The 24,349-nt window shown below is 43.1% G+C and overlaps 2 protein-coding genes across 6 annotated transcripts in view; one reads left to right on the top strand and one right to left on the bottom strand.

Moving 5' to 3' along the window:
* Window positions 1–988, top strand: part of LOC104695204 (nebulin related anchoring protein) — a 47,825-nt gene extending 46,837 nt beyond the window's left edge. Inside the window, exon 42 of the mRNA XM_019293956.3 lies at window positions 573–988. Within this exon, the coding sequence (XP_019149501.3) occupies window positions 573–674 (102 nt within the window). The 3' untranslated portion in view covers window positions 675–988. The remainder of the gene's footprint in view (window positions 1–572) is intronic.
* On the bottom strand, window positions 39–23,705 carry HABP2 (hyaluronan binding protein 2). 5 transcript variants are annotated; one of them, XM_010408835.4, is made up of 14 exons: window positions 23,548–23,705; window positions 15,343–15,379; window positions 10,270–10,398; window positions 9,082–9,189; window positions 8,547–8,663; window positions 8,112–8,231; window positions 7,312–7,483; window positions 6,792–6,880; window positions 6,447–6,678; window positions 5,430–5,572; window positions 4,954–5,088; window positions 3,315–3,460; window positions 2,226–2,426; window positions 39–632 (listed from the first exon to the last, which is right to left on the bottom strand). In XM_010408835.4, the coding sequence occupies exons 1-13, from the start codon at window positions 23,620–23,622 to the stop codon at window positions 2,250–2,252; spliced, it is 1,680 nt and encodes a 559-aa protein (XP_010407137.3). In that variant the 5' UTR covers window positions 23,623–23,705; the 3' UTR covers window positions 39–632; window positions 2,226–2,249. The 5 variants fall into 5 exon arrangements, with proteins under 5 accessions (XP_010407137.3, XP_019149502.2, XP_039410128.1 ...); XM_019293957.3 differs by having other exon boundaries at window positions 39–661; XM_039554194.1 differs by having other exon boundaries at window positions 39–1,036.
* Window positions 23,706–24,349: the final 644 nt, after the last annotated feature.

A 24,349-nucleotide genomic window follows, 5' to 3' on the forward strand; every position in this document is an offset into this window, starting at 1 on the left:
CAGTTAGGAAGCATTCAGCTACAATAAAAGAGAAGCACTGCACTTCAAACACTTTGATCATTTAATTGTTAACTTTGGTAAGAAGTCAAACAATAATCCAGACCAAAAGAAACAGTACATATCCATGATTTACATTCCCATATGAAAAGTTACTCAGGAAATAAGTGAGAGCTATGGTTGGGTGAAGCACATAGTGGGAACTACAGGCAATATCTTCTTAAGTAAAAGGTATGAGAGTGATCTGATGGTCCCAGGGAAACCTACAGGTGTGCAATCCATGTGGAACTCAGGTGTTTGTTGGTTTGCTTTTTGTTTAGGGTTCAAAATAGAAACTAGGACTTGAGCACATTTAGTCCTTTGGTATGTGAGGTATCTAACTTACATGAACAGGTCCGTTTTTTGTACTTCTCCACTGCAGAAATACGCTTAGTGCAGAACAGTGATTTAGATTTTCCTCATTTTTTTTGCCAGTTGTGTAATTTTGAGCATGAAAATATTGTTACAGAATAATAGTTAAAACCCTCTCCTGTCCGCTGGCTGGTTTCACAATTTATTTGGGTGTGATTTTACAGGACCAGCTGGCGACAGAAGGATCTCAGCAAGTTGGAGTCAACCCCGATGCTTCAGAAATTCTGCAAGTCAAGAGAAGGCAAATGCAGCTCTATCAGAAGTAAACAGAAACATGACATAACACAAATAGATTTTCATCTTGTCCTGCAAATCCTGTAGCTTTTCCAGTTTTCTGGGAAGCACAATAGATGGCATTTAAGAATTTTTGTTTTAAAAAGCAACCAAAACATTGCAATTTATAACTGATAATTTTAATTTTGTGTGGACACTTTGTGATTTACCACTGAATGTATTACAGATTCTGCTATTTATTTAAAGCTGTAAATGAAATTAGTACTAGATGACTGGCAGGCTCAGCTTTGTACCACGGATGGTAGAATATGAAAGAATTTGTAATTAATAAATCAGGTGACTCTTATTCCATATTTGTAATTTTTGGAGTTCCTGGATTATTGGCACCATTGACCTAAGAGAATACAAAAGTATGATTCAGTGGTTTAAGAGATGAACGAGTCAAAGGCCAGTGGGAGCAAAATTATAACTGATGATCCAAAGACAGGTTTTCTAGCAGATGTCAGGCAGTCTGCTCTAGACTATCAGAATGTATTCAGAACACAATTAGTTCTTCAGCCTTTTTAAAACCTTCCAAAGTAAAAAATCAGGATTACTCTTTGCAGTAGCTATTGACAGATTAGGTAGCTGCTTAGAGAAGGTTGTAAATCCTGGAATTCAACTGAGAGTGACATTGCTAGTTTAAGGAATTGACTCTTCACAAACAAGTCTATTCTTTATATCCTGATTTGATACCAATTCCTTGTTTTTCAAATTTCTGTGCAGAATCACTGGGCAAAAATTACACAATTTGACATGTACATCTTATGAGACGCCCCAGATTATGCAATGGCTTTAGACACAGATTTTTTAATGGCATTTAATACTAACTAGGTCTCACTGGTATTGTTAAGCACGTACAAACCACTGTAGATCTGGAGTAAACAAGTAATTATCCTCTAATCAGGAATAAAGTGGATAATTCTAATAGTGTTTTAATAATTCTTAAAGTGTTTTTTTGTTTTTCAATCTGGAATGCACAGCCAATGGAATTTGTAGCTATTTACCTACAGAAGTGGTTTTAAAAAATAATTGTCCTGCCTGATCCTCTCTCCTCAAGAAATTCCAATGGCTGCAATCTTGCAAACTCAGCCACCTGGTGATTCTCGAGTATGTGAAAAATGGTACTGGCTGTAAGAGCACACACCAATAACTTTGAGGTATCAGGGTGCAATGAGTGCAGAAAAAACACACCTTTGACAGGAGCATGAGGGGAAGAGGAAATGTCTGGCAGCACCTGAGCTTGGCAAAGGTTCATGACTTGAAAAGCAGGTCTAGAAACATTGATATCAGTGCCTTTGATTTTTTTGGGGAAGAAATGGAGTAGCTTTACTTTCTGATCTGTTTAGCTACAAAATGTGGGCTTATTTCAAAGCCCACAACAGAAAAACTATCACTGACATTCTAGCTAACATTCTAAAGGCTATTTTCAAGATGGTGATGAAGCATGCCCCATGTAGGCCGTGAGAAAATATCAGTAATATTTTTCATCAAAGAGGAGGCATTTGGAGAATTGCTGAAAATAGTAAATCTCTCAATCTTACCGTTTGTCATTCCAAATCTCTCTCCTAATAATGTGATCTCGATGAAGACTGAATTACAGCTGTAATCCAACTGGCGAATTTTGTCACCTGGGTATAAACTCCTGGCTTGTTTTTTAACCCACACCCCTCACCCCAGCTCACAAGGCCGTATACGTAGTAGGAGCCGTTTTCTACACAAGTCAGTGGGCCTCCAGAGTCTCCCTGATGAAGGAAAGCACACATGTTCAAAGCATGAAGCAAAATATTAACCAAAATCAGAATGGTTCTCTCTCATCACAAGACTTTGAAGCTGCAATGGTGGTTTTTTCCTATGGCATCTACCATCAGATGCTGCTTAGCCCCTGAGTAGGCTTGCAGTTCTGTGACCAGGTCAAATGATATCAGACATTTTGGATGTATGTTTTCATTTTTTTCCAGTCTGTGACATCTATCTGACAAGGTCACATGAAATTTCCCAGGCGTGAAAGTAGCAGGAACTCAGAGTCTGAACTCAGAAAGATAGAGATGTGATCCCTGGCACAAACGAAAACTTAAGATGTCTCACACTCCTCAAAATAGCCTTATTCTGAGTTGGTTGGTCTCATTTTTTTGTTTTACTTCTGATTTCTATTGCAAAATACACTCTACAGTGGTAATTTGCACCTTAGGAAGTGTTGTTCAATCTCTTCCCTACCTTTCAATGGTATAAGTACGAACCTGTTTCACATTTGTGGTAGCTGGAATGAAAAGAAACATCAATACTGACTCCCTGCGAGTCTTAGCTCTGATAGTGAAAATCGGATTAGAATTGACACTCAAGGTAGAGGCCATTAAAAAGCTGAGGTAAAAAAAGAGCAAGTTTTCAGGTTATTTTGACAAACTGCCTCAGAAGCCAAGCTTTCCAGGCTGGTCTCTTGATTCCATAGATCTGCCTGTAGGTGACAGTGGCAATATTAGCTCTAAGGATGTACAACTCAAAGTGTACTGCAGAAAGGCTGTTGAAATACACTGATGTGAGAACAGATACATATGCAGCATGCTGCCAGAGCTCTGCACAGCCTGACTCTTTACACAAAAAATTAGTGTTCAAATACAAAAAAAGCAACAGACCTGACAAGAATCGATTCCAGGTTTCCGAAGCCTTCCTGCACAAAGCATGCTATCATCCAGTCTGTTATCATGTAGTTTGGGTTCATTGCATTTCCTCTGCGAAATCAGCTTGACATTGGCATCTAACAGCTGATGGGATTGTTCATCTATGGGATGTGCACCAAAAAAGTGGAGTCACCTTCCTCCATTCCTGTTACATGTTGTCTTTTATTCAAAACATGATCTTGCTTGCCGTATAAATGGGATGGGGGAAGAGCAGGGGGGATGCATGTGCTAGCCTGGGAAGAAAATAACTATCTGGCTGAAATGGTAAGTTTCCAGTGAGTTGGAGACTGAAGTTTCACTCAGGACACTGAGTTGTTTCCTGAATAAAAGTGGAGTCAGGTATTTAGAATTTGGTTCCAATCAGCTCTCTCCGTGTAATCCTGCTTTTCCAAGGTGCAGCTCCCAGAGGTCCCCATGGGACTTTGAGCTGCTCAGCACTTCTCAGGCTGGTACTATTAGATGCTTTCACATGCAAGCTAATGAAACAGATGAAAACTGAAAATCATACAATATTTAAGGGCAATGATTAATTACAGCAAATCTAAAGACATAACTTGACATCTAAAGGCAATAGCCAGAGTTTCAAAGTACTACATCTGTAGATAATTAAAGGTGGTTTATAAGTTTGGTTCTGCTTGAGTTGCAGGAAATATTCCATTTCTTCAGTGATTTCCTGAAATGCTAATAATGGCTCTGCTCAAAGAAGGAGCCATCTAGGTTGAACACATACAGGGTACTTGATATTCTTTGTTGGGGAAAAAAACCCCATAAAATCCCTTTTACCCTTTTTAAGGGAGACTTATTTGGAACTTTAAAAAATGTCCATTAGATTCTGTTGGTGCATTCTGATCAAATGAGCAGACTCCTCTCTTGTGGACTTCAAAGGGAGTTAAATCAGAAGGGAGAATTCCATCCTGTGTATCATATCAGGCTGTATCAGCCACAAAGCACTAGGACACCTACTGCAGCCTCAGTGACACGTTTTCCTTCTGCTGCTTTACAGCAACACATCAATCAGAACATAAGAAAATGCATTTTTCAGAAAATTGCCATTATCATTTTTTAAGCATAATAATTTCTCCCCTTAGGATTTACCATGGGCAAGAAAGGTTTTTGGATAGAGCTGGTTGAACTTGAAAAGCTTGGGATTTTTTTTATTTTTCAGTACATCTGAAGGTCCAGATGCTGCTTCTGAAAAGCTTTTTCTGACCCAATGGGCTGGAAAACCATGTGAAAATTCCTGTCTTTCTTGGAGCTGTCTTGAAACACACAAGATATACAATAGCCTCTCTTGATACTTCCTTGCTTCTGCTGCTGGCTTCAGATGAAACCATGACATAGAGAGTCAGATGGCAGGCAAAAGAATGCATCAGGCATTTTATCAGAACTCTGAAAGGTTTGGTTGATTAAGCAGTTGGAGATTTCTGGCTAAAGAGTAATTTGCAAGGCATGTTTTAGCTGATCTTACTTTTGAATTCCATGTCTTGGTTTCACTAGTGCCTAAGTCCTCATTTGGGTCTGGCAACTGTTACTGAAAGTACCAGCCCACCTGGCCACTGAAGTACCCACCAAAATCCAGTTCGCCCACAAGTACCTGTCTCTGTCTCGCCCCATCCAGAAATGAAGCAGGAGGCCCCAACAGGAAGGAAGAAGTCAGGGACACATGCTGTTTTCACATACTTTGTTTCCACTGCACAGGAACCGTCAACAGGCTGCAGTTTAAGTAGTGCTGGAGAGGAGATAAATAATAACAAAAAGTATTTGGAGCTAATTTTGATCCCTAACCATTGTTACCAGTGTGTGATACAACCCCATGCAAAGCTGTATAAACCCAACATTCCATTTGCCCCCCTGTGCTGGACCTGTTCCCATTGTTTGGCTCCTCCTGTGCAGTGACTTCTGCCTGCCCATCACAAGTTACATCCCAAAGATTCAAATGGGTCCAGATCACAATTTGGCCTGATTATTTCCAGAGCATAGTCTCAATGAGAATTTTACATTGACTTTAGTCAATTGGGAGAGAGGCAAAGGTTGGAGGTGAGCCACGTGAGTATCAAATAAAGGATTTACCAATATCATTGTACAGGACACCACCCTTCTCTCTGTATTCACCATGTAAAATTATTTGCACTGCATCAAATACTTGCTCATGATTCTCTTTCGTCTTGAGGTTTTGCTTTCCAAGGGCTACTTGGATCTTTGTTTCCGGGTTTCTGGAAAAAAAAAAAGTCATTTATATACAGACATTTTCTATCGGTGGCAGTGAAAACCTGCACTTTTAGTATGAAGAAGTCAAGATATTCCTTCCTGTTGTAAAGCCCATCCAGAAGATTTCCTAAAATCATTATAGGAACGCTTAGATAGGAAAGCAGTGGTGGAAAATACATGTGCTCTTAAATTGTTGCAATCATGATATAAAGTGATTTAAAACTGCATGTATGTGATTTTCTCTGCATTTTAGGGCAGAGTAACAGTGTGCACATGATCTGTTCCTGTGGCAGTGATGACGAGTGGCAGCTCATGTAGCCATGGGAGTACAGTTGCTTGCCGTTGTCTGAGCATATTTAAAATCATCTGTGTTGGAATGATTTCCAGTGTGTAATTTACCTGTTTCCTAGGGTGGTGGCTTCCAACTAATTCAATACAAATGTTGGAGGAAGTGTAATATTCTATGCTAGTTGACACAGAAAAAAATTAAAGCTAAGTGCATATTTTGACTGTTTCAAAGAACTTAATTCTGATGTAATACGTGATGTTGCTTATGGCATCCCAACATCCCCTGAGTTTTTCATAGTTCTTCTTTTATACTTCACAAAATCTTGTTACTTTCCTCCTTTTTCCCTCTACACAACTTCTTTAGCTCATTTTATTTGAGTGGGGCCTAAGTTTTTTATTCCAGCAAGCACCATTTTCAAGTATATAAACATTTTTATGTATGTGTCCATTTTCTTTTTACATATATGTTTTCCTTTCAGTTTGACTCCCAGCAATCATTTTGATTGCAGATAATTTGGATACCAAACTGCCTTTACTAACCATCCTGATTTTTATACATTTATCTACCCTGATCATAAGACTTGCACCTACTCAAGGCAGTGTGCAGCAGTAAGAACCCAGCATGATTTAATTAGCACTCCACCACAGAAATGTTCATTCCCATCTGGAGTCTGTCTCTGCAGAGATGCCATCCAGGGATGTTGTCCAGGTGTAGCCTTGGATCCACCATAGATCCTCTTGCGTGTTCTACGAACTTCTGGTTGTCCACAGGTTTGGAATATTTCAGGGGGGTCTGTTGGGGGTTCTGTTGGGGTCTCTTCAGCTGCATTGGAAGACAGCAGATGTATAATGCAGAGATATCATCAGACTGGAAGAGTTAAGCAACCTGCTGCTCTAGACCACCTGCTGCCAAATCACTCTCTTCTAATTCTTTACCTGAGCAGGGTGAAACATTGCAGTATTCCCAATCTACTTTCTTATTTTTTCTGATGTAGCACCAAGGTTTTTCATCCTCATCAGGATTCCTGAGGGGAACAGTTGAGAGAATCAGTCATTGGGAATGGGGACATCTCCATGAAACCAGTGAAGGAGCTGAGGATTCTTAAGTAGCAGCCTCATGCTCCCATATGGGAGATGAACTTCCAGAGATAATACTTCATAAGATTTGACAAAGAAGAGGCCTGAGCGAGCCATACAATACTGCCTTATTACTATTCCCATACCTATCTTAGCCACAAGAGAAATGTGGGACTGATTCAAAAATAGAGGGCAGCTTCTGGAAGCCTCACATCAGCATGGTTAGAGAAGGTATCTCTAATATTCTGGTGTTTTATGGGCAGGCGGTATCTAGAAAAATGTGAGATCTTAACACCACCAGTTTCTCAAATTTGTGAGCAGTGTGTCCTCAGGGATCTCTTTTATACAGACCTCTACAAATGCTTCTTCAAAATATTACCTGCAGAAGTTGTGTTCACCAATGCCGTATGAGTCAGCATCCTCCATAAAAGCATTAAAAGGGTGGTCCAAGAGATGGTGGGAATTCCAGTGCAGGCAGGTCCTGCCATTTTCTGCTTGGTTCACTGTTCCTCTGTATGTAGAGGAGTCCTCTTCATAACAATCATCAGGTCCTGTAGAAAGACAATGCTCATATAAAAATGATTTTGGTGTTGCTCCTTGCTCAAAGTGGTTCCTCTTCCTTCCGTTCTTTGTCCTACATTCATTTTATGGAGGATCAGAAGAACCTGCTGGGCCAAGTAATTATGTTCCTTATTGTACACAGGCCAGAAATTAGAATAATGTCCCAACATATGTCCACCTTCTAGCTTGATTGACTTCAAAGGCCACTCCCCTCAGCCTGGGGAGTCACAGGCAACTGAACAGGCATCTTCACTACATCAGATTTTGAGTGTTTAAGGAAAACTCGACACTTCTTCCCTTTGTGACATGTGACCTCTGGGAAATGTGTGCTCACTCACTATATACACCAGTGGGACCTTGCCAAAGCACACTTAGAAAACACCCTGATGGCAACTGTTTCAAGCCCCTTTGCCAGCACTGGCTGCAGAAGTCAGCCTCTTCCTCTGACCCTCTCTCCAAAGGGGCTGGTGCCCCAGTGTAGTCAGGCTCTTGGAGCAGTGACAGGAAGTCACCACAGGATGCTACAGGAGTAGCATCAGTTAGTGTGGCTGCAGGGGGAAGCCAGCCCCTGGCTGTCTGGAGGTTCACCCCTACCTCTGTCCTGGGACTGTGACGTACCGATCTCGCAGAATCTCCCTCTGAAAGGTTCAGGGCACTTGCAGGTGAATTTTGACCTGTATCTGTTCCGTCTGCAGATACCTCCATTTTTGCAAGGGTTTGGACTGCACTGTTTGGATGCTGTCAATGTGGAAAACACAGAACCGTCTTGTCAATGTGCTGAACACTATACAGCCACTCGCATGCCCAGTGGAAACTGGAGAGAGCTCCCACTCAGACTGTTGGCTTTGAGTTCTCACAAAATCTTGAGAAATGCGTATCTCTGGGGGTTTTACCAGTGACTGAACCACCACCCCTCAAATCAAGCATAATTCATCACTGGCCGGGGCCGTGGATGGGAGCTGCAGCATGACTAGGGCAGGATCACCCTCTGCAGTGGGTGATTTCCCACTGCAGACCAGCCATGGTGCTGTCCCCCCCACAATTTGTGCTCACCATATTGGCAGGAGGGTCTCTTGTAGGGAGGCTTGCAGCTGCACTTAAAATAAGGTGGAGTTAATATAATCAGGCAGTCACCATGGTTGCAGTTCTTCTCCAGACACATGTCCTCCACTGTGGAAAACAGGGACACAAAGCACATCATCAGCATTTGTGTGTGCACAAGAGCTGCTCTCTTGCAGGGATCATGGGAAGATGGCTTCTCTTGACTTCAAGGAAGCTTTCATTTGGCAGGTGTGGATTGGGATCTCACTTCTCATTCACAGTATCTGTGGCAAAAAATCTGTGGTACCAGTGAACAGCTCCCCACTGCGCCCCTTGCAGAGCATAGAGGAGCACTCCCTGCACTCCTGAGGTCTATTTTACTCGATGCTGTTTAGACAGGCTTTGGCCTGGATGAGATCCTAAGAACTATGGACATGACTGCTGTGGGCTGTCAGAACACTCAGCTCAGCAACCTGTGGGTTTATAAGTTGCAACAGTAGCATTAACTGCCAAAATAAGGAGTGTAAATTAGCAAGAGAGCAATTACCTTTTTCACATGTAGTCCCACCGTATGGCTCAGGGCAGTGACAGCTGAAGTCTCTTCCTTTGGCTTCACATGTACCACCATTCTTGCAGGGGTTGGAGAAGCATGCATCTGCAGAGGTAAGGATGGAGATCTTTCAGCCTCTCAACCTTCATCACCTGCTTTTTCTTCTTGCATTTTGTGGCTGCAGGAGTCAGCAGGCACAGCACCCTGTGTAACAATTGCTGTGCTTATGCATCAGCTCAGCAGCCACAGGAGTGGTTCGAGTTGCTGCAGAGTTTATTCCAAGCTGCAGTGGCTCATGGCTTTGGGTCTGGGGCTGCGCTACTCCCTTTGCCCTGTCTATTACAGAGCTGTAATGGGGCAAGTCCATTCCTTTGATTGGGGGTAGATTTGCCTCTCTGGCATTGCTTCTGGCTGTCTGCCTTCATGCACTTAGTCTGGAGCGATGTGGATTTGGCATTGTCCTGTTTGGAACATAGCATTAAATCTCCCATGGAACAGCCATCCATTAGACTACTACCATACCCCTGGGTGGCTGTTGCCTCAAGGGAGCTGGCACCTGATGAAAGTCACTTGTGTGCTGCTCTTTACGCTGTGCTCAACATCTCCACTGCAGACCAGGCTGCCAGGAGCAATTGGTATTGGAGACAGACAAAAGTCAGCTCTGCTTGTTTTGTACCAGGGGATAACTTGGGAAATGTTACAGGCAACTTCCCTGCCTCTCTTTTTGAGTCCCCTGAGCAATCTCAAGGATCCATTCCTGTTTTCCTGAAGTTCAGCAAAACAAAAAAAGAAAAGGAAATAAAACCCCTGCAACTGATAAAAGAAGAAGAAGAAGAAAAAAAGAAACCTGCTCTACATTTGATTCCTAGCATAAATACAGAACATATATTCCATGAAAACAGCAATTACATCTTTCAGTGTCTATAGACAAATAAGCCTATGCTTTTTTGTAGTAGCAATCAGAAATGTTCTGCATGATCAGAATCCATCCTGTGAAACCTGGAGATAAAACACAGGATCCTTACAAGAGAAATACAAAGAAGAACACTGCAAACGATCCTCCTAACTCATCCCTTTGATGCAGGCATTTCGAGAGCAAGCTGGCAGCCAGGCCTGCCATGCTCACGCTTCAAGCACAGGGTTGGGATTTTACCCCTTCCTTCCCTGCCCACCCCTGAGAGGTACCTTTCATGTCAAAGCTGTCACCTAAAGATGTCTCAAACCAGCTAATTTCTTCCCAGGGCTCCTGCTGGAGGTTGGTGTCCTGATCCGGTTCTGTGTAGTCGTAGTAGTTCTCGTAGTCATCAGCCTCATCTGCAGGGAGGGGTGAGAAGAGAGTGAAAGAACAGAGGAATTAAAACTGGAACAAGAAAACTTATGAAAGAAGTTAATCCCTGAGATGGACAGTCCTTTTTCCTTTCGGTCATTTGGGATGTCAGTGGGTTTAGAGACCATCTTGAGGACCAAAGGTGCTGTTCAGCTCCTCCTTGGCATAGGCAGAGCTCACCTAGTGCCCAGCATGGCCACCCTGAGCACAGCTGGCCCCAGCGCTGCCCTTGAGGATGCTCCTGAAGGGCACTGGGGCTCTGGCTGCCCAGTCATCTCCTGTGGTAACAGTCAGGATGCCCCAGAGGGGATGCAGGCCAGGGCTATCCAGGCAAATCCCCGTGTGGCACCACAGCCGGGGCAGATGCTGAGGCAGGTACCAGCACAGTGACAAAAGGAGATTCAGTTTCCTATGAGAAGAAGGGGTTTTCTTTGTCCAACTGCTTTGCTGACCATCACCACTGCTGTTGCAGAATGAGGCAGGGCCCTCCCCAGCTCAGGGGCCCTGCTGTGTGTGGGAGCACAGAGTCCCATCTCGAGGGCAATCAGGGGACAGAGGCCCTGACGCATCTGCAGGTCTGCGTGACTTCTCACCCACAAAGAGCCTTCGAGGAGTGAGAGCCCGGCACTGCAGACACGTGCTGAGGAGCCCACCCCTGCCTCTGCCAGCCCGTGGCCTACAGGAGCCAGTGTCCTCACGGGGCCCGCGGGGACCCGCGGCTTCGCCAGCCACGCTGGGGGGGTTGTTTGATTAAAGTGGGCTGGCGGCTCCTTGCACAGGTACAGCTCTTGCCAGTGGAAGCCACTGCAGTGTTTCAAAGACAAGCTATGGTAATGAGCAAAGCTAAGCTACGTACAGAGACATTTTAAAAAGCTCTCCCCTAGGGCTGGACCGATGGCCCCATGGATAATGCTCTGCCTTGAACTGATTATCGACTGCATTATCTTAGTTTTCTCTCCTCATTCATTCGCTTGCAGCCTTTATCTTTATTCTTTCTTTGCTTCTGAAAAAAAGAAAGAAATTCCACGTTTGTACAATGGGTGTTTTATATTTCATATTAAAATAGAACTGTCTTTTTTCTTCTTTTTTTTTTTTCCTACATGCCAACTCTCGTTTCTCACCAAAAAAAAAAAAATAGAGGAAAGTTTCACCTCATTTATTGCTATGTCAAGTCAAGACTCCTTTTCCTCAGCTCATTATTTCCACAGGAGCCGAATCTCGACTATGTGCAAGTGTTGCAGAAGTGTATGCCTTGCTGGGGAACAGAAGGATCTTGCTGAAAGATAAGGACATTGTCTACACTGTACAAAATTAAATTTAATGTGATGTAGTTAAGGTAGAAAAACAAAAAGGAAGTTTTGCCTGAAATGCAGCCTCCAAGTTCATTTTGTTGGAGAGGAGATTTTGCAAATGACTTGAGGTTGAAGGAACTGTCTGAAGTAGTCTGATTTTGCATCCCCTGTTTATTTTCAGAATCTTAGAGGGGCACGTTGGCTTTTATTCTGCAGATGCTTTCTGAAGGATGGGGTATCCCTTTTTATGGAAAAAATATACCTGCTAAAAGTTATGAAGGATGAATAGGGGACTGACGGCTGCAAAGGCAGACTGCAAACATGCCAGCGTGCTTTACAGAGGCTGGTGAGGACTCTGCTGAATCAACAGAGGAAAAATAAGTGCCCCAAATGAGCACAAATAGCTAAGCTGTTGTAGAATCATCTACCCTGGTTTTTAAACCAACTGCTTAGTGTGAGTTGTTAAGAAATGAAGCTACTGTCACTTGATTTTTGTTTGGCATGATTTCTCAGCCACAGATTAATCATTTATTAATAACACCTATGTAATTACTTGATATGCTATGAACTATTTCTAAGTGCATCTCTTCTGTAAACAAGTTGACCGAGATGTAATTCATGTTTTGCAGGACGTGCTTCTGGCAGCTCTGAGTGGCTGGGGAGCACCACGTGCACTGATGGGGCAATTTTGGGACAGGCTGTTGCACACCTGAAGCCAGTTTGGCACCCAGCAGCCCTCAAAGAGAGCAAGTAGCCAGGGCTGAGGTAAAGCAGGCAACACTGACCAACCCCCTTAAAGGCTGGCAATTACCATTTCAAGAAATTTAATGGCCAAAGCATGGAGTTAAGGGTGCATATGGAAAGGGCTCAGAAAACATCAGCAAGCCCTTTTGGGTACCCAGGCCCCCATGTGGATATGGGAGTCAGGAAGCTGAGGTTACTGTCCAGGAGACCAGGCAAGGTGATGTAAGAGTGCAGCAGATCTGAGAAATGAGCAGTGTCCCTGCTTTCCCCATTGCCATCCCTCTTTGTAAAACTGAGAAACAGACATAGCTCCTACAGGTCACATGGGTGATGTTTCCCATCTTCCAGCTAGTCCATGTCATCTCCAGCTGCATGAAACAGTGGAAAACAAAGACCAGAAAACCCTGGCTGGGGCATATGATACCAAAATAAAAGGTGTCTTCTTATTTATCACTGCTTTGACACTAAATAACTGTTTGCCTTCCACATCTCTTATTTAAGAAGTGCTCCCATTCCAATTTTTTAAATTATTCATAACAAGCCATAGGTGTAGTAAAGCAAAAACAACACTTTTTTAAATCTGAGCACATAATTAAAGCACAAAATCTGATACACTGGTTGATTTAAACATATTACTAAATCAGAGTGTTCGTTCTTTGTAAGTGCTGGAAAACCTTAACATGCTTAAAAAAAGCAGTGATCTGACATTTGTCACTGAAATGTGACTATTACATGAAATTAAATTAGACATCCTGCATGCAAATTTTCAAAGAATAACTTTCCTCTGTGTAGTACAAAAAATCCCCCCATAATTGATAGACAGAGATTGACTTTTAAAGCTTCAAATCAGCTTTGAGGTCTGGGTGATCTTTTAAACTGCACAAGCTTTCATCTGCAGTTTTTCACATTACCAAGAGCTGTCAATCAAGCAATGGATTTCTGATCAATATCCCCTTGTTCATTAGCTTACACGGGCTCTCTGTTACAGAGAGAACAGATATCCCAATGCCGACAGTCACACTGTTTTCAAAACCTTCCCTGGATCAAGTGATGACTAATGTTCCAAGTGGGAAAGTGATGCATTAGGATGCCATCGGGTGACCTGAATTGCGAGGTAACTTTGTTGGACTGCAGTTGTCAAGATGAGTGATGTGCAGAGTTAAAGCCTATTGCCAACACACATCAAGAGCACCAGAAAGTACCCAGCATTTATTCAAGCTCTCTGAACCTCTGGAGACTGACTGAAATCTGGCCTAATTTAAGCAGGATGAGTTTTCCTACCACCCCCCTAAATACTTTTTGTCCCCAGCTCTGAGATTATTGTAGTGTTATTTTTATGAGGCTGAAATCCTGACTGTATTTTAAATAATGAGATATTCCCCATTTACTTCTGCAGAGATGAGACCTCACAGTATTTCCTCCCTTCCAAGCGGGCTGTGGCTGGGAGTATCTGCAGCTTCAGAAAGGAGACTGGCTAACAACAAAGCCAGAAAGCCTTTCAAATAGTTTTGTGGCTGTTACTTAAAAGCAGTTTTGCAGCATTTTTTCCCTCAGAGGGATGGATGTGGGGCGAAGGGGGACTGTGATGGTGAAGGAGTGGAGACTTGCAGGGGGATGGGGAGTAGGAGAGTGGAAGGACAGACGGAAGGACCATACACCACAAGGCACGGAATGAATTAAAAAATTGTGAAAGGGATACTCTACCATCAAAAGGCAGATCAACCGGTTTGCACAAGGCTGTGTAAACAGGTGTGCAAACCCTGAATCAAGTGCATGGCTGTGGCCAAATATTTGCAGAACCCGAATACTGAGCTCAGACACAAAAATTATTTGGAAATTTGTTTTCTACACACATGTTGTTAGAACAGCAACATTGATTTGGCTGGTGCTGTATGAGTGCCAAGATTTCTGGTTTGACCTGAAAGCTGAAATTCCACTGAAATGAACAGAAATGCAGATGAATAATGAGTGCATACTAAAACCCCCCCTATTTTTTTGCAGGAAAATGAGCAAAATTATTGTATTATTTCATTAGCTATGCATTAGAAACTCAAATCTAGGAGCCATTGAAATCAAGAAAAGAAAGAACAGGGCTTACCTGCAAAAATACTAAATTATTCAATAAAACCATAATCTTCTACTTGGACCATGTAGGCTGTGAAAGGATATACAAATCCTCACACATCCTACACATCCTCACACAATATTCATCACAGCTTTTCCCTTATCAACATCTTAATGCGATGCAGCCTTTAACGATTTTTTACTTGCATGGGCTTGTTTTTGAACCTTCTTGCACTTGGGACAAAACCTTGCAGAAATAAGTTCCACAGTTAGTTGCATGCTGCAAGGGAAAGTCAGCTTTCATTTATTTGACCTCCAGTTTTCATCCCCTTCTAGGCTCTTTGCTTATCCTTCTGTGAGGTTTGCAGCCCAGGACCATGACCTCTCCTCCAGACCATGGCCCACTGCATCACCCATAGGTCCCCAAAGCACATGAAGGCAGAGAGTGACAGAAAAGTCCTGGCTTGGGACGGAACTGAGAGTTCCAGGTGTGGTCCAGGAGAACCCTGTGATCAGCTGCACATTGGTACTGCTGCTGTACTTCTGGTTTGTCTCCAGTGTGCCAGACACACTCCTGGCTGGGATACGATGCAGCATTGTCTCCTGCACTGATGTACAGCACCTGTGGAGGTCTGAAAGCACTCACCATATTATTTGTCCGAAGTCAAACAGACTTTTTACTTGATGATAGACCTTCTTTTAAGCAAGGCTCTGCATGAAGTTAATATAATTCAGCACTGGGGACTAGTGAAGGGTCTTGATGAACCAGGTTGCCAGACTTTCAGTTTTGTGGCAGGCAGAAGCTAAGATGAAGAAAGTGAAACCACTTACCTTCCATCATGTTGGCCCAGAAGGAAAAATGGGAAGCCTGCATGAGATAATAAAGGTCAGAGAGTCAGTTTCTGAAAAAACAAAAGCCAGCGCAGAGCTTTGCTTACAGTACAAAGATTCTGTTTGCCCCTAGTGCCAGACATCCAGATAAGGCTGTTACCCACTTTGGAGCTAACTGGCCTAGATTTCAAGAGCTCTTTGAAAAGAGTAACAAAAAGTCAACAGTCTGTGGGAGAGGTCTGCCTTTTCCAAGCATACAGCCTAAGCTGCTGGGCTGGTCTGATTTGGAGCAAACCTGACCTGAATGAGTTAAATTGTCTCTTTGCTTATGAGGTGATGGCACATTGGCTACTTGTCAAGCTTCTCTGAGATGCTGACAGAGGCCACACTCCAGCTGGCTACCAAAGCAGGAGGCTGGGAGTTGCCCAGGCACGGCAGAGTGTATGTTGGGCAGTGCAGCATGGCCCAGGTCCTTACCTCCAGTGTGCCCAGTGGGATCTGGACCCCTGAGCTGGAAGGCTGTCAACAATGTCTGGATACAGGAGACTATTTCTGGCACTTTCTGGGAGGAAATGCCGTGTGTCCCACCTGCAACGTGGGGCTCCAACCTTTCCTGTTTGGCTCATGATCAAGGGCAAAAAAAAAAAGGGAACAGAAGAAGATGGAAAACAGCTCTCAGCCTTTGAAGAGTGTGAGTGAGGTTTGTCTGAAAGGAAAGGCACTGACTCTACACCAGGACACATCCCCAGTGTGACAATTTCCGTTTGCTTTCCCTCTTGCTCTAAATCCCAGCTGCAGACAGGATTACCTGCCTTCAGTGAGGATACACATGATAATGGTGGGTGTAAAGGAGATTTGAAGCAGCTGTTCTTCATCCCTCACATGATTTTAGGGAATAAAATGTATTTCCAAACAATTTAACACACATGGTAAGGACAGCACACATACACACACAATTATTATGTGCATCTATGCATTGCTACAGATACAATTAACTGTAAATATACGCCCTGTTTAGTCACACATTATTTATAGAAGAAAGACATTCTCAGATAACAGTGGTTGCGACTAAGAACAAGTGAATCAGAAGCAATGAATAAGAAACAGGACAAAATAAAAAAGCTCAGGATTCACGTTTGTGAATATTATCCGGAATATATAAATGAGTTTTTGCTTCAGGCACGTTTGCGTCCCTCTTGTGTTTGAGCCAGGGAGAACAGACACTCCAGCTCTCCCCTTCCCCACTGACATTAATGAGAGCACTATCCCCTGAACCACTCAGCAGAGCTCCTTCCCAGGTGCATTTGAGTGAGCCACACACACAGAGAACTAAATCCTTTGCAGCTGGAAGGACACACATCCTCACACAATTGCCCCTCCAGAATCAGTGTGGAGATGATGGTAAATGAGAAGGCTGTAAAAGCCCTGTCCTTGGTGTATACGTTTCCTGAGTGCAGGTACAGCTTTCTTCAGATCCTTTGCCAGACCCCAATGGAGACTGTATAAAGCAAAGGTCTAATTGCTCCATTTACAATTAGTGGTAGCGTTCATCCATAAACACAGACCAAAACAAACCCTGCAAGTGTACTTTCTTTTGGAGGAACAGATGAAACAAAGAACAAGGAAGCAGCATTGGGAGCAGTATGATGCAAGAAACATTTCATGTCCCTCTCCAGCTCTTTGTGCTGCCCTGTTGTGCTCTCTGCCTTGTGGGGTGGAAAGGGTTTGGGTCGGAAATGTTTGTCTTAGTGAGTTTGCCCCTGCACTTGGGGCAGCCCTTGGCACCCCAGGGAATGCTGGAGGGCTTCAGCCCAGGCTGAGCGAGGTGCACCAAGCTGTTCTGTGCCTCAGTTTCCCCAGCTGTAGGGTGGAGATGACATTCTCACAATGTTCACACCCCACGAAAATAGGAAAGATGAGAGATGTAACATTGCACTACACTACATTCTTTTCCAGCTTATCCACCTGTCCCTCTGTCCAAGCACAGGCAGAACTGACCACAAAAGGGCAGGTACCCTAAACTCCCTCTGGCAATGAACTGGTGCCCTCGACAGTGCAGGTTTACACTATCATCCTTCAGAGCTGGCACAGGCTTGGTGGCTGGTGACTGAGTCCCAGATTTTGATTGCTGCTTTTGGATGAAAGCCTCTGTCTGCTGCCACAGTATAAATGTTACTGGGAACAAAAGCTTCTGGAGCACCCAGCACAGAGAGTCCAGGAGTTAAACACAGTCTTTACTGTAAGGCTCCTGTATCTCATTTTGTACTGAGACTTTCCCTCCCTGTGAGCCTGTCACGAGCTGCAGCAGCAGAGCCACAGGAGACAAAACCTCTGGCAGAGCTGACTTCTCAGCATGGAGAGTTTTCTCCTCCCTCCTGAGGTCCACTGGACCACTCACCAGACCACACTGGTTTTGAAGCATTTTCTCCCCTGCTAGCCAGCACAGGGCCAAATTTTACCATCTGGATTCATGGTGTGAAGCTTGCCATGGTGGTGTGCAGCAGAGGAGGAGGAAGAGCTCACTCCTTCCCTCCTGTCTGCTGGAGCTCTCCCCTTCCTCCACTCCAGGAGAGGATGTGGGATGCAGGATGTTGGATATGGGATGCAGGATGTTGGATATGGGATGCAGAAGGAGGCTGTCAGGAGGGGTGCACAGGGTGGGAGTCCGGGAGGCGGCTGCAGGAGGGAGTGCAGGCAGGGGCAGTGAAGGCAGGGCCTCCTGCCTGCGGTGCCGTATTGCTCGTGGCCAGCAGAGGAGGATCTTGTCCTTCCGACGAGGTGCAACACTGAGCCCAACGAGGAGCAGGATTCGAACAAAAGGAACGGGGGCGGGGGGAGAAGAAATTAGACTATGGGGCTGGTTTCACCAAACAATCTCCTTGCTGCAGCTCCACACCGATACTTTGTGTGCTCTGTCAAGAGGGAATAAAATCGCTGGATTCTGTTCATAGCCGATCTGCAGTGATGAGGGACAAAGCTGGAAGAATTTGCAGAAAGCAATTTTAAATTTTATTACTTTAGGCTCATAAAAAAGGAACCCTAAAAAAAAAAAAAGCTAGGAGGGACATTTTATACGGGTACCAGTGCACTGCTGGCTATGGAGCCAACTACATTTATAGGGCTCCTAGAAAAAAATTGTGAAATTCAAAATATCCTAATTTCACCTGACCTTTGTTGTCTTTTGTCACTGTAATGATTAACACTTCACTAAAACTTTAGCTTCATTCCTCCAAAGAACCTTCAAAATTTTGCTAAATAGATTTTGTACTAATATTAAACATTGCAGATACATGATACACTCAATTTTTCCATTTCAACTCCTTAAGAAAGAGAGACTAATGAAATGTAATAGATTTCAAACAGAAATGACAGAACCATGAACTTTCCTCATCTCAGGATGGAATCCTGCGGCTCTTTCTCAGACAAAAATGTCCAGTTAATCTCTAGCAATTCTTTCTGCATAAACCCAGGAAGATTTGACCCCAAATCCAAGGGAAATTATTTACAGCTGCCAAGGGCATTCTGCAATTGAACTGTTTATTGTGTCTTGGGTACATTGCTACCCCTTATTACAACAAAAATTGAATCACTAAAACACAAAAGCAGGTGGAGAAAGAGAGCAAAAAGGTGACAGCCCAGGGTTATGCTGTGAATTCACATGAGTGCAAAACAGACTTCCAGAGAAAACATTGTAATTACTCAAGCTTGCATGGCAGAGTAGCAAGAGAGATGAAAACTAGCTCTGTACATACACACACACTGCAACAAAGCACTACAGGAATTCCAGTATTAAACTGCACTGCTAGGAATTGGCTTAGTCACTTAATTGCATTAAGTCCTGCAAATTCTCCTGCAACTTGTCACAAAGTGGCCTCCACAGCAGAAAAACAAAGATTATGCTTTCATTTGTTCATCTGTGCAGTCACAGCTTTGCAGCCAAGAAGGTGGGATGGGGTTGAACTGGAGAATGAAGATGGATATTTGATCAACTTCCATCCACAAGTGACACGAGCCATGAAGGAGCCATGAGGGCAGACACAGCTACTGCCTTCTCGTAGTGAACCCCTTGATCCTGCTGACAGCTCTCAGTAGGAACCTTTGTCTGGGCTGCTTGCCAAAGGAGGAGGGAATCGACAGTTCTGATGCTCTTACAATCGGCCAGATTTTTGCCTGCAACCATCTTGGGTCGTGACAGTCTTTGAACTTCAAGGGAAAGTGGCTTTTCCAGCAATGACATTGTATTTCTCAGCCAAGGCCATGGTTGCAGTATAATGAAAGCAGGGCATATTATCATCTGTAGCACACATGCAACACGTGTTTTTAGCCTGGGAAACCATTCTCTGAAAGGATTCCACCAAAACCCCTGAGTTCTTCACTTCTCTACTAACAAGACATCTCCTGCCTCCACACTGAACTGCAATTTGAGCATCAGAGTAAATGTTGTGGTCCTGGTCGACCAGTCCCAGAGAACCCAGAGAAGTTCACATTTAAAATCATTATTTTGCTGATTATTTCTTAGTGAACCCCCATGGTAGCACCTGATACAAAACCTAAAGGGATCCAGGGAAAAAGCAAGATCCTGCAGATGTGCTGCTGAAATTGGCTTGGTTCTCTGCTCAGGAGTTACCTGCTCCTGTTTTCCAAGAAATCAAAATTTCCAAATTAATCTCTGCACTGTAAGATGCAACCTGGTAGCAGCTGGGTGTTTTTAAAGCTGCTCACTGGTGGATGAGGTGTGCTTGTGCTCCCAGGTGGAAAATAGGGTCAGCCTTGAATGCCACAGCAAGGGGAAGCTACAAAATGTGTTTCAGGGGGCTGCAGGAGCCAGCTAGTCACACTACCACAAGTGCCTGTGCTATGAAACACTCCTACAGCCAGTGCTGGGAATGCAGGTTATACTGCTAGACTTAAAGCTTATGCAAAGTCATTAAGTCCCTTTAGTTACACAGGATATCAACCTGCACGCTGCAGGGCATAAGCTGATTGCCTTCAGGGGTCAGCAAGCAACGCTTCCCTCTCTGAGAGCACGGTGCAAAATTAGCTGGGGGCACTCCCAGGGCTTTGTTGCTTTCGTGCTGCATCAGGCAAATTTAGGCGAGCATTGCAGAAGGGTATTACACCTGATGGACCACAAATCCAGGCAGGCTTGGCAGCATTCACTTCTCTCTGCAGTGATTGGTTTGCAACACAGTGGAGCGTGAAACCCTTGTGTGCATGATGAAGCCCTGGAGTGAGGGCGAGGGGAGCAGAAGTGGGAGTTTGCTACAGGAATGGATCTGTTGGGCATTAGAAAAAGATGTCAGACAGAGTTGACTTTAGAACATCCTAAAATGTTGGTCTCCAAGCACCTGAGGCAAGGAAAGACACGTACCGCTGCCAACAGCATCCTACTTGCTGTGCGCCAAGAGGGAGATAGGCCCTTATGATAAGGGACTCATTTTTGCAATTGTTTGATCTTAATGTGATACTTTTATCCTTCCCTTTCCGCTACTAAGTGCACTTGATTATTGGATTGGGCAAGGCTAGTGATTTTGAAACACTTTCCACCACAACTAAGAGGATATCAATTTTTTGAAGTGCCGAAATATTCAGTGAAGAGCCACCTCTTCTAGTCTGACCCTTGCAAATCTTCCTCCCTGCTGCCAGGGAAGTTGAGTTTGCAGGCAAATTTGATACAAGGAAAAGGACTGATCTGAACACCTGTAGATTTAAAAATAACTTTTTTTCCCTGCGAACATGTGCTGAATCACTTTAGAGCACTGTTAATTGGGAGCTGCAGCCTGGTGTACAGGCAGGGGCAGCACTGGAGTGTTGTGGGATCCAACTTTGTATTGTCCTGTTCCAGATTTCTCTAGCCCAACTCAAGCATACCATTTAAATCTGAGTGTATTCTAGGAAGTTTGCTTCAGAACAAGTCTGGATAAGTGAGGATACACAGCTCGGTTGCAGCAGAGTTCTCTGGCTTTCTCTTCGGCTAATTAAGGAATACTTAACAATAAAATGTCTTGATGGCAGGCACATTGCTACTACAGTATCTTGCTGAGCAGAAGTGAAATGAAAAGCAGGGGGAAAAAACCCGGAACCCGAGAACTCCTGCCATGTCTGAAGACAGTCTTTGGTGCAGTTGCACCATACATGCTAAAGTAAAGGATCAAATTCTGACCTCACCATGCAGCTTTTTGCTTTTTATGGAAATAGTTTGGATTCATGCAGATGGCATCAGTTTCTCTTCAGGTAGTATGAAAGAACTGAATGAAAATTTTTGCCTTAGGGTTCTGCTCCAAACCTGCCAGATCCATGAATGTCCAAGTATTTTCTTGTTCCATTGTGACTGACTGAGCACGAACTACTGCTTAAACCCATTTTTGACTTCTGCTATATTTCACCAATAATATTTGTTAATCAACTTATTACTTATAAAAACTTCTAAAACCAGATTCAAATAAAAATGATGAAGATAGTTCTAGAAAAGGTTGAAAATAGGAATTTAAGGGTGTTTTCTGTGGTTTCAGCAAAGTGCATCATCTATTATTTTTTCATTCAAACTATTTTAGTGCAACTTTTTCTTCAGGACAAATCATTAAGACAAAAATATCCTCTCATAACTTGTTTGTCATGCAATGGTCACATCATGGCAACTCATTCCCCTCTTTTTTTTTCTGGGATCCATGCCAAGTGCTAAGCCAGAAAACCTTGTTATAGTAATTATGAAGAAAAAGCATGTTTTATTAAAAACTAGCCTGCTGAATATTCTGTCGTGCTGCTTTTCAATGACAGCAGAATTGCTTTTGCATTTTAGCAATGTTAATGAATTTTCAGGGGCGGGGAGAGATATAGTCTACATTTTCCATTGCAATTTTTAAAGCAACATCAGATTAGGACTGCCAAAGGTATTGAATCAATCTAACACTTAGGACTAGTTAGAAAAAAATCTGGGCAAGACTTCATGTTGTCTAAGACTGGTCCCACATCTTCCTCACTGAGCATGAATTAACACTGCCAAATTCGTTAGGAGCTTATTTGTATGAAGTGGCGTTCCCACAAAGTCTGTAAAACTGGCATTGAAGTATCCTAGAGCTGATCCCCTCAGTAAGAGGCTACATGTACTACTGGAACAAGTGTGACATTGGTCCTGGTTATACGCTAATTAATCATTACTCTATTGAGTTGTAAAAATCACTGATCTCAAATTCCAGACTTCTTAAAAATATCTATGCCCCATTAAACCCCCTCACTATATATTTTTCCCGAAGAATTAAATTTAAACACATCAACATCTGAATTTTTGAAACGCATTTCAGTGAATATGAACCTGCACACATAGGAAATGTCACTAAGAAAGCAGATGTTTTAAAGAACCTCAGATTCCTTCACGAGAAAATCTACTTGATTGCTTGGAAGAACAAAAGAATTTTTTTTTAAACTGACTTTTAACTTTCTTTTGATTACAAGTCATTCTTCCAATCTTCTTTAAAGAGGAGATGAATAGATGTAGGAAAGTATATCAAGCTCTACCATGGCAGAGCTCTGGTCACCCCTAGCTGTGTTGAATATTTTGCCATTAACCTTCTTCCCATGTTAGCAACAACGATAATTAAGTCATTCAAAACATGTGGCTGGGGGAATTTTATCTTTTACAGAAGAGTTTGCAAAAGTCCCAAGGCAGTGCCTACCTGTTTAATCCAGTATTTAGTCCCTTCAGAATGAAGACTGGAAATAAGGAAGAAACTATTTATGGTGAGGGTGGTGAGTCACTGGCACAGGTTGCCCAGGGAGATGGTGGATGCCCCATCCATAGAAACATTCAAGGCCAGATTGGATGGAGCTCTGAGCAACTTGGTCTAGTGGAAGATGTCCCTGCCCATGGCAAGGGGGTTGGGACATGATGATCTTTAAGGTGCCTTCCAACCCAAAACATTCTATGATTTTAAGATGAGCTGCCCATGCTGCAACCTGGTGTTCTGGGACATTTCTTAGTGCCCAGGGCTAGAAGAGGGACTATGCTCCCCACCACAGACCACTGGGAGTGAGGCGACCACTGAGTGTACCCAGAAGAGCCATTCCTTGACACTGTAGATGTCTGCTCCAAAAAAAACCATTGGGCTTCTCTCTTATGCTGCATTAACTTGGTCACCTCAGTGGCCTGAAATGCAGATACAGCAGAGCTGGCACATGGAAAGAAAAGGAGGATAAAAACATACTCACGCACAAACATGTGGTCCCTAGGAGAATAACCAGTGGAAGAACTTGAAGGATCAAAGCACTGCTAACCATTCTCATCTTTTTCTTGAAATTAGCTTTTTCTTGAAATTAGCTTTTTCTTCTTGCCTATGTTTTTTCAGACAAGCCACAATCTTTCGAGGCCAAGCTAATTCAGTGCAAATAATTAACCATGCTTCAAATATTGTTTAATGTTCAACAGATTGCCCTGATCAAATAAATGCATCCTATCCAGATAATCACTGCATTGACCACTGGCAAATGTTCCAAATCAGTAAGTATCAAAGTATAAATTAACAATAAAAACAAGCATTGACCTTGTATTAGAAATATCTTTCGACTATTATTATCAATTGGAAAAAAAGTATGAAGCATACTTACCTCTCTCCCACCTGAAAATTACTGAGATCTAGTTACATAACATATGATTTTTAAAAATATCAAAGTGTGGGTTTTTTATTATTTTCTAAATTTCAGACATGAAACAGAGTTCATGTTCTCAAGCTTTTGTCCACTAATGTGAGAATCGGGATTCATTTTTTTTTTAACAGAATTTTAAATTCTTGAAAACCTCTATTCTCCTGAGGCTGAAGCATTTGTAACAACAGTAGCAACGCAGGAAATCAGAGTATTACTGCAAGATAAACAACCCTCTATTGCGGAAATGCTGACAAACTCTTGCTGATCAGAAATTGTTTGTACTACATGTTACAGAAACAAATGAAGTGACCATTCTTTCTCCAAGACAGTTTAGAACCTGAAAAGGAAGGACGTGATAGAAATAGTG

The sequence above is a fragment of the Corvus cornix genome, chromosome 6 (assembly GCF_000738735.6).
Source record: "Corvus cornix cornix isolate S_Up_H32 chromosome 6, ASM73873v5, whole genome shotgun sequence".
NCBI classification, from domain to species: domain Eukaryota; kingdom Metazoa; phylum Chordata; class Aves; order Passeriformes; family Corvidae; genus Corvus; species Corvus cornix.